General features: G+C 36.0%; 1 protein-coding gene across 1 annotated transcript in view; it reads right to left on the bottom strand.

Annotated features, from left to right (window-relative positions):
• Positions 1-9,847: 9,847 nt before the first annotated feature.
• The window catches only part of LOC116162374 (protein kinase 4-like), a 6,517-nt gene continuing 5,077 nt past the window's right edge, over positions 9,848-11,287 (bottom strand). Inside the window, exon 2 of the mRNA XM_031475989.1 lies at positions 9,848-10,187. Within this exon, the coding sequence (XP_031331849.1) occupies positions 9,848-10,187 (340 nt within the window). The remainder of the gene's footprint in view (positions 10,188-11,287) is intronic.

Here is an 11,287-nt window from a genome sequence, read left to right as displayed (position 1 = left end):
TTTGAGAAATTCTGTCAAGAACACCAAATAAACCACATAAAGAACGCGACTGCAACACCACGTGCAAATGGGCAGGTTGAGAGACAGAATCAAACACTTCTGACAGCTCTGACAACGATGTACGAAGATGAAGACGGCAAAGATTGGGATAAACGACTCAAACAAATTCAGTTTGCATTGAATGACTTACAGCATGGGACGACGAAGACATCTGCGCATCAGCTTTTGTTTGGGTATAATCCGAGAAACGCCTTACAAAATCAACTGGTGTTAGCCTTAACGAATGAAGAATATGAAGTTGACTTAGACGAAACCAGAGCAATGCTTCGAGAAGATGCACTCGTCAAGATTGGGCAACAACAACTACGAGATAAACACAGATTCGACAATAAACACAAACCACCTAGACGCTATGAAGAGGGAGATCTCGTGATGGTTAAGAGAGGACCGATAGCTACAGGGCAATCAAGGAAACTAACGCCTAAGTATGGGGGGCCCTACCAGGTGGCTGCAGTGTTACAAAACGACAGATATCTACTTACCGACATTCCGGGCGCTGAGAGGTCGCAACGAAAATTCAATTCGGTATACGCCACCGACAACATGAAACCATGGTGTACACTAACCACGAGCAGTGATGAGGACACCACAGATAGTAGCGAGGCCGAATGTGATGAAGGAACGCCGTCCCTGATGTACGAAGAGGGTACGCCACTGGAAGGACGAGCCGGAGCCGGAGACAGGGACGAGAGAATGACAGGCAGAGAATAAAATGGCCGACGAGAGGAGTTGGATTATTTTTATTTTAGTTTTGACGTTGAAAGTGTATTCGTACCAATAAAAATGTTGTAAAACGAAGTGTTGTTTATGACACTTATTTCAAATTAAGTAAGGGTAGCGGAGTTTCAGGGGTAAATGCCAAGACTAAAATAAACTTTTTATTAGACTTCCCCCCTACCATAGAGGAAATGCATATGCGGATAGGCCCCTACCTAGTAAAATACCAATTACAATCCGTGTTTCGTTTTGAAAAGAAAGTATTCTATTATGTTGAGGCGCAGAGCAAAGCGATGCAAGGTTTTTAGAGTAGTCGATGATGTCTGTCTGTCTGTGAACACGATAACTAACAAACGCTTGGACCGATTCGGTTGAAACTTTGTCTATTGAAAATGACCAATGACCCCGTAGGTTAACAACTATAGTAGGTGTAGGTATATAATTATACTTTTCTCTTCAATTATGTTTAGTCTTTGAATATAAAATTAGGATTCAAAGGTTTAGTGTAGAGATAAGAAGGGATAAATATCGGTCGACGAAACCAGAAGAGTGATCACAACATATTTGTCTTTGTGTAATATCACTCATAATCATGGGATTGCATAAACAAAAGGTGGTTTATTTATGTCATGAATTATGATGCTCTAAAGTTAAGATCAACATGCAATGGAGAACTTCTCATATATTTTACATATTTACGTGTTATGTTTTAATGTAATTATTGACAATATCGTGTGACACTGTGACTGGTTAAATAGACATTAATATTCGAAATAACCATGTACAGCGCAATTTATGCCCTGTCATCAATGACAGTTTAACATTCACAGGCTAATTCATCAAAATTCCAAGGAAAACTTAATAATGTCACGAAAAAGCTCACCCTTTATCGATAGTCAGTCAAACAACACCAAATTGAGGTCCACGTGACCTGAAAGATCAACCACTTCAAGACATCTATTTTGCAGAAGGGATTGCAAACGAGGGACACAATATGCAGAGTGACCCTTGCACCTGCATCGAATAATAAATAATGCAATCTGAAAAAGTTACATATTCTTTTGTGGGCATACAATACTGTCTAAACTTTGCCGTCGAAATTTGTAGTGCCTGGCTTTTATACGGGTTAATAAAATGAAACTTCTACTAAATTTAGATCAAAACATGTTGCATAAAAACAAAGTAACGTATACTATGCAGTGCTTCCGCGCGTCACATAGATAGTATCATATTAAGGAAAGTATCAAATGTTCTTCTCATGCAAATAGGAAATTGTATACGGCATAAAGCCATGAATTTTAAATGCGTTATGGGAATTTGGATTATAATTTCCATACATATTATGCAAATGAAGGCGAACACTTTTTTGTACGATGAGATTCTAACAATCCAATACTAGGGGTTATTAAATTAAATTATTAGTATTGCCAGAATATAAAATTTGCAATTTAGATTGTAATGAGAAACGATCTTGTTCACTATCGGTTGGTTATACTTATAATGCAATCTCAAACTATTTAAAAATCGGAAAATGAGCATTTAGTAGTAGTAGGTAACTACCTTCTTTCCAGGTCGGTGGATGGATGTGATTCGAGTTGTATAATCGTTAGAGCTGAAAAACTTACTTCACGTGGTTGCTTGGTATGACCACAGATTTAAACACTCTAAATATGTGGTATGACCCACACAATAGTTCAAAATTTCAAAATTTCAGGGGTACTAATTATCAAAATAAATGAGACTATCAGTCCATTAATCAGCGATTGGTTGTTTTAGTATTCGAATTCTTCTACAACATTTCGTGTTTTACGAAAATAACATAGGTACCTCTATAGATAAGATTTTCTCAATCATTCCGTTCGTTGCTAAATGCGCTGCGATGGCGTCTTTATGTTACTATAATGTTTTCGTATTTAAATGTTAGATATTTGAAATTAAATTTTTAAAATTGATTTCAAACAAAGTTGGTTAGGATATCAAATTTAACGATTGTCGTTAAAAATTCACATTATTGTAAGTGACCCGATTCCTTACCAGTGGAATAGGATCATGGTTTTTTGTGTGTAACCATGTGCCCACATTATATAGATTCATGATTCATATTAGGACTACCATCCGCTTCAAGGCTTCAGAGATATGAATCTTTGGATGCTGTACTGTAGGATTTTGTAACGCCACCTTTGTACACACTCCACTACTTCAGACTTTCGCATTATTATGAGTTCTTTACTAATATATTTCTGTGTGCAATGGTATGTGTTACCCAGGATAAAAGATATAGAACCTGGAATCAAAATTTAAGTAATAGTTTTGACAATATACTGACGCTTGTAAATGTAAATTTTTCCTACAAATCGTATTATCATTAAAACTACTAGTTTTTCGGATATTAACCATATAATTACACGTAAAATTAAAAAAATGTAGGTACCATTTTGGCGCCCTACTTTGTGAGCGGACCCTGTATAATTCAAAATATTTTTAAAATATGGAGAATATTCAAACATATCATAATATAAGAGCACTCCATCGAAAAATCTTATCTTCAAAGCGTTAAGTTACTTCGCACAATCGTTGACTCACCCTGTACGGGCTGTCTGAAATTCGAGGGTGTTGTCGATTAAATGGAGGCATTTTTGGGCCTAATCTAACGATGCTTTGACAGTGAAACAATTTCGAATACCTTCGGAGAAGGTAGATTTCTTTATTATTTATTGTGGCACTGTATTTGAACCAATGACTCTTGATGCTCATCGCAACTTTTCCTCCCGTATAAACTGGTATAATTAGATCCGACGTATTGGTCTTATTACTATTTTTTTAAATACCGACCTGAATTTTTTATTTTATATTATGAAAGAGTATCAAGCAAGCTAATTAAACGATCACCGTAAAGTTCTTATCAGTTAATAACAAATAGATGTTAATGTTAAAAATGTAAATACGAGTGTATTGTTTTACCCCCCAGCTTGGTTAGATCATTTGCGAATTGATTTTTTGGGGCTACGTAACGTGGTAGGTAGCATATTTTTCGTTGAATGGTAGTAAGCACATAAAGATAGATAAGCTTTAAAACGCATGGAACGCGGTACAGAGACAAGAAAATAAAACACGTAAAAATAGTCACCAATAGATGGCGATTACTGTTGAGGAAAAACTGTTTGCCAATGCGCCAAATTCAAATTGTCTGCAGTTATTTTGGATTGCCCGATATTTATGAAACATTAAAAAAAGAATGTTTCTAAATGTAAAAAGGCAATGTTTTATAATTATTATAATCAACAACAAAAACCGCTGATACGAATACACTTATTATTAAATAGTGAAAATACAACATTTCTTTGATGGTTCTGTAATATACCCTAGTGATCCTCAAGTTGGAAACTCTCCGTTAAAAAAACGTTGATTGCGATTTATGGTCCTAAAAAAAACCGAAACGTTGCATTTGAAATGGAATCATGCTAAGGAAGAAAAAGTTGCAACGAGAAAGTATCATTTGTTTTTAAAAATCTCTTCAAATAATAGAGAATTTTTCCGATTATCTTCGAAAATATTCACAAATCCTTAAGTTTCTAAACAGCGTTAGATTCAGCCCTAAATGTGCATATTTACTCCCATTCAGGTAACTGACGTAATATCTGTCTATCCGAGATCACAATAATCACCTTGGAATTTGGGGCATCGATACACAAAAAATTAAAACAATTAAAAAGGTAACTTTAGCGCATTTCCATGTCCATGTCTTGATCAGAGAAAGAATATAAATTTATAATTGAGCAGAATTTCCTTTCGATATAATTCAGAGGAAATTTGCAACAGAACAGTTTCCCGAGTAATAAACTCCAAAGTTTTGCTTTAGGTAGGTACGAAGTTATAATTGCTTATAATATATTAAATTAAAAGTGCATAGTATTGGTGGTCATATAATGTAAATTTAACGTAATAATCCTACAAATTTATAATTTAGTCGACCGTGAACGTTTGAAAACTTTTCGTACTCCAAAATCAACTTTAAACTCGTGCGCTCGTTAGCGAAATGTATGCATGCAATGGATGCAAATAAAACTGATGTGGATTTTTCGTGATTATTTTTCATTAAACGTATCCTCTTTAAACAAACTGCGGAAGTTTAAATTACATCTTTACAAATGTAAAATATTCAAATTAATCAAAATCCAATCTAAACATCTTTCGTCTTGTCGGCGAATGATTTCTGTCTCTCGATTGGTAGCGTCTCGTTTGTATTCATCGGACATGTGTAATTAGGCTTGGATAACTCGTGCCTTCTGAGACATGCTTTCCTACCTTTATTCACAGGAGTAATTTAGGCGTGTTGCCAGGAGTAAATTAAAAGGCTTGTAGGATATTAAGGGCAGATGCCCTAGGGGTTTTCGCCTTGTTTAGATAACGAGATAAGAGTGACACCCGAGCTACTCATTATCCTATTCGGACAATATTGTGATCTTCTATCTTTGAACTGCTTTATAACTTTCTGCAATGTAAGTTCATCAAATTAGAGTAGGTTTACTACTATTACTGTAAAATTAGAAGCAGTTCAATGTGTATTCTGCGTTTTTTACAGATTTTCAGAATATGAAATAGCAAGAGATACAGAGAGATTATCAATAGTCAATAGTTACGTATTAAAATTAAATTTTCAATTACAAATTACTATTAGAGAAAGGAGCAATTTGGTAAAAAATTACTTTACGCGCACAAACAGCATTTTTAGAAATAGTCCAGGTGACAACCCACAACCATAATCGTGATATGGGTTGACTCGTACCTGGTGTTTTCAAAAACTTTCTGGTGTGTAATATTTTGAACAGTAAGTTTGATTTATAAGGTTTCATATTTCTTCAATGCAAACGATTGCGCTAAATAATGGTTTTACTCGTAAATGCTCCAATTAAAAGTAATATTGAACTTGTTTGCACAATTTGCCAGATCCATTAAATTGTTAAGTAGTATAGGGGCCACCTTGGGCATCCCCATCCTACCTCTTTTAAGCCCCGCCCCCTTTTGAAATCCTGCTTACTATTGGATAACGTATACCTCGATAATTTGGCGTAAAACTGTAATACGTGCAACTTTAAAGAACACATATGAATGGATTTTGAATGGTTGCCGTATTGCTACGTTGCGTTAATTGGATGAAGTTTTTCGAATTGTTAAAAGTAGGTAAGACACGTTAAATACTGATGTCGGCATAAGAGACGGACTCTTTTCGCTAATTTCAAGGCTGAGCTGCTGTTGGTTGAAATACTGGAAGACGCGCGTCGTGCGTTAAGTTTCGTATTGTGCGTGAAGTAAAATTCATTACGTAATAATCATGAAGTTAGCCGAGGTTTTAAGAAGATTGAAATTGCCGTCTACTGTTTTCGGACAGCCATCGTTTCATCTGTCATGTGTTTGACAAGCCAGTTTAATTCAAATTGAGTAATATTACGTTCCTGTGACCTGAAGAGAGGATAAGTTAAAGAAAAAAAGTTAGTGCGATACGCTTTGTTAAGTGAGCTTTTCTGTTGTCGCAATTAGAGTTTTTCCCCGGATTTTTGGGATTTTAACAGAAAGCTCCGAGTAGTTTTTTAGATTTATAAATTTTATTAATTTGTTTAATTTATGATCGTACGCTTATGCGGGGTGTGTAAACGTACCCTTGCTATATAGCCCATTTTGATTGTTATAATTTAGGATTAATTTAATTTGTGTGTTTAAAATAAATTTTGTTTGTGTGAATTCATGTAAATCGCATGTTTATTCGAACCCGAACGATTCAGATAAATGCTTCATTATGATTAATCTTGTTGTTCTTTACTCAAAGTTTATTTCAGGCGTCTGTGCTGTTCAAGTAATCCTTTTGGAATTTAAGGAATTTGATAGCGGCTTGTAATGGAACCGACTTTGCCCGCTAAAATTCGATTTAAATATTCCCTAAGCCGTTCCTGCGGCCACGAAGGAATTCAAGATTGCACTTTGTTTCGTTTCCGTGGGCCATAATTTACAATAAAAGTGTCAAATATAACGCCATACAAGGGAACTTAATGATCCCTATCGACCCGGCGACTCGGAGCATGGTCGATATTAAAAATTTTTGTCTAGGATTTGCTTAAAAAGGAGAAATTTAGGCAGAGGTATTTGTGCTTTTGCTGAGGGCAGAAGTAATTTTTACGTTTCGAATTTCACAATTCGTGCACGTACAGCTTCGACAATTACAAAGGTGACGTAGTGTTTATCTTTACATTTATTGTATCCATCTAGTAATTGTATGATCGTGTTAGATTATTTGCCAATTCCCATTCTAAATACAAATTGTCCTTTTATAATTATACTGGCCGTACTTTGAATTAAATGCAAGATTCCATGTTATTTTCTACGTAAATATGTTGATTTTCAATTTACTGTATCCCTTTGTTCCTAGTGATGGTTTTACCTGCCAACCGCAGTATGAATTACTGACCGATTTACGTGTTTTTATTTATATTTAGATACAGTATGTTTCCTTAGGGATGATATTCAATACGAGTATGCAGAATTAAACGGCATAATAAGTAGGCGCGGATGGTGATGCATTTGAAAACATCGATACTACATTTTAATTAGGTATAATTGAATTTTTTGCAGCACATCTTTCTTTCGCATGAATATGTTACCGTTTACTTACAGGGTGCTTCATATGGGGGCGAGTGACGTACTGACGTACGTTAGGTGTTTGATTGTTACATATTGCACTTGACACTGCGAATTAATTACTTTATACTATTGTTTTGCCACATGTTCCTTTGTTTTGTTTTAATGTGATACTTAACGTTATGCTCCTTCTATTTATTTGAACCGGGCACTTGTGATTATTAATATTTGGCAGGGTGACTTGTTTCGAATATGTACTGTTTTTTTGTGTTTTAGAAAAGAGCCAGTTTGCCGATACGATATTGCTAATCAATTCGTTGAGTCGACTCTTGACATGTAGTTTCGGAATATTGGGTTTGTACCAATCTTTGTTATGACAGTGCAAATATGTCAACTGTCAAGGCCTACATAAATGCTATATAAATTTTGTTTGTGATTATGTATGCGTGCGAGTTTTCTGTGTCTTTTGATCGGTTACTGTCAGTACTCATGGTGGAGAGCCTGGATTTCGGTCTTTTATAACCCGGCACTTTATAACTAGTGGGTTGGACTGGCCCTCCTTAGAGATGTGTGTCCCGGCCGCACTTGCGCAGGGATCTACTAAAAGCGTACGGCGTGTTCCCGTTGTGCCCTTTGTTTTTTTGTATCCATTGGGGTACCCTTCCTGTGTAAAATGCTCTTTTGAGAGGCCAACTTCTAGCGTTTTCATACAATACTGACATGTCATGACCAGAGCAACTAAAGACTAGTCGGTTTGGGATTTGGACTGGTCATCCAATAACCAAAGTTATTATGTGAATTTATTGTAATGCTTTAATGATTGTTTTTTTATGTGATGTGTGTTAATTTTTTAGAAATCCCAGTGCAGCCTGTGATTCGACATTATATTAATTTACTTGACAACCATCATAACAGGCATTTATGTCATTACAGACGACTAATTTTGCTATGAAGTTTAATATTCATTTGCTGGCTGGTTTTTTTCTTGGCCAGTTCTTTTTTCCAGCATATTATTATTTTGTTAGCCAGGTTAGGTAGCTTTGTCTAGATGAGCATGTGACATGGGGTTCATTTAGTTTCAGTTAAATCGGGAAAGTCGTTCTAAAGTATTTCGTAAATAGGGACCCCAAACAGGCGAATTTATTGGCAACATGACCAATGAGCTTGATTTCCATGAAACCGGAAGCTAAATTCCGGATTTTGCGGCCAAAAAATTTGCCAAAAAGTTTTGTTGTATATTATTTCCCCACACATGATACGTACTTTTAATCTGCAAGGCTAAAAGTATATGCATCAATCACGAGGCATTAAAACTTGTTAACTTCAGTACTATGACAAATTTGATCTCAATTAGGAGTCTTTGAAAAAAATATTTTACAAAACGTAGGTTTGAAGGACCGCATCGCATCAGCCAAAAAGAGCAAATATCTGTTAATTGTTTGAGCTATAATGTATGAAAGAACTAAGATAATAAAATTCTAGTCATTATTTTAATTTCAGTACCCGCTCTCCGTACTTAAAAATACTTTGAGCACCACTCGAAACACTCAATTGTGATTTAAATGCCCCTTAAATAGGCCCTTCAGTTCACGAACACAATTACAGTCAAAATAGTGGCCGCCCCCAAGAAGCAGTCTTATTAATCGATGTCCATGAAAGCATAAAATCATCCATATTCACATCGCACGATGCAAAATTTACGAATCTTTGAAATTTCGGTTTTATTACAAACCATCCATTATAATTTATAGCTCTCAGTTTCTCTGGGAAATAAAAATATTGAAGTTACGATCTAGACGCGATCTAATAAATTTTATAAATGTAAAATTCTCGCACTTATGCATATTTAATGAATTAAGTTGGGTACATGCTTTGAGAGAAAATGTCCAAGTCCAAGTGCAAGGCGAGAACGTCATTGTATAGTTTAGCCACAAACTTGTCAGACTTCGAAACTTGTCAGAATCAAATAGGCAATTATCAAAGTTAATGTCCAGTTTAAGTTTAAAAGTTTACTGGGAATCTTAGCAATGTAACGCTATAGTATTAAGGCATGTAATTTCAGTCCTTTCATGTAAGTTGAGTAAGTACCATTACTTACGATAGACGAGGGTTCGAGAGAGGATTTTATGCTTGTAAATCTTACAATACGAACCAACTCACAAGTTATAAGTACACGTATTTTCATGCTAACAATAAATCTAAAAAAAAAGTAAAAACGTTTTTTGTACTTACTACATCTGAATTGAAAATATCATTTAAACCGAAATCTTTGCTAAATATTTATTTCTCATGAAACTAAATGCAAAAAAATAAGAGAACACTCCTATTTGATGACACGAGAAGTTGATTTACCTTCATATATTCAACTTTCGTACAAGTTTCATATATTCAACTTTCGTACAAGTAGCTTGTTGCCTGTTGCTGCTGTTGCTGTTGCTTGTTACTGGTTGCCGGTTGCTTGTTGATTGTTGTTTTCTGCCTGTTGCTGTTGCTTGTTGCTGTTGCTGTTTCCTGTTCCTGTTGTGTGTTCCTGTTGCTTGTTGCTGTTGCTTGTTGCTGTTGCTTGTTGCTGTTGCTTGTTGCTGTTGCTTGTTGCTGTTGCTTGTTGCTGTTGCTTGTTGCTGTTGCTTTTTGCTGTTGCCTGTTGCTGTTGCTTGTGCTTGTTGCTTGTGCTTGTATCTGTTGCTTGTTTCTGTTGCTTGTTGCCTGTTGCTCGTTGCTTACTTCGGTTGCTTGTTGCTTTTGGGTGTGCCTGTTGCTTGTTTCTTGTTACTATGTACCTAGTTGGATATGACAGATGCACTGCTTGAAATACGTGACCTCCAACTATTATAATTTGTCATTAATGGATCTTTTGCACCATGCATGGCACTATGGCATTAATTGAAATAAAAATTATGGTCATAGCATTAAGACAAAAGAAGATACAGTTATATGTGTAAGAACCATATTTTAGGGTAGTCCTTAATAACGAAAAAGTAAAATGTCAACGCAACCCCTATTTGATAAATGTGGCAAAGCTGACTGGTCAAGTATGCGCGATTTTGCACATATAGGTGCAAGGGTCTTAAGGGATCGTGTTAAGGCAGTTAAGTTGCGTACGGGCTCTGGTCACGATCGTATAAGGGATGCTAAGTAGAGCATCGGACGTATTAGTGAGTTTGGTGTAATAGCCCTTGAATGTGATTGTCTCCCACGCTTAGGTGGTGAGTGTCTCCCACGTGTAGGTGGTGAGTGTATTGTGCAGGCCATCGTGCTGGTCGTGCTTTGTTGTTGGGCTATGGCAGGCGTGGGCAACCTTTTTTTCCAAGGGGCCAAAATAAAATTTTTTATATGCGCCACGGGCCACACTTGAAAATCCAAATAAAAAGTATGTTTAAAGAAATCAATACGTAAGTATCTATTTCTTTTTGGTCTTCATCTATTTTTTGCTTTCGTAAAAATTATTTAAAAAAAAATCAATAAGTACTCCTGAAAATTGACACGATTTTGCAAACAAAATTTGCCAGATGTGGATAATAAATCCCCATATTCAGTTAGTATCCAAATTTTCATTTATGCTCTTAAGATTCTTAATCCCTAAATCACGTGTCGTTGTATTGCCCCACCCGGTATTATCGCGAGGAAAATTCTGGAAAATGCCTGGCGATATCTCTGAAACAATAAATGCATCTTTAACTAGGCTTTCAAACGTCTTGGAAGCTTCGGATCGCGTCCACTAGATGCTGCACGTGTAACATAATCGTATTAATTAATTAATAAATTAGAATTTGAAACTTGTGGGCCCTATGAAGTATTAACTATGAATTATATTAGCGGGCCGGACAAAACTTATCGGCGGGCCGGATCTGGCCCGCGGGCCGGGGGGTGCCCACGCCTG

This window comes from Photinus pyralis, unplaced genomic scaffold (genome assembly GCF_008802855.1).
Source record: "Photinus pyralis isolate 1611_PpyrPB1 unplaced genomic scaffold, Ppyr1.3 Ppyr1.4_LG10, whole genome shotgun sequence".
In the NCBI taxonomy this organism is placed as follows: Eukaryota; Metazoa; Arthropoda; class Insecta; order Coleoptera; family Lampyridae; genus Photinus; species Photinus pyralis.
Note: the sequence above shows the minus strand (reverse complement) of the source record. Positions and strands in the feature narration are given on the sequence as shown.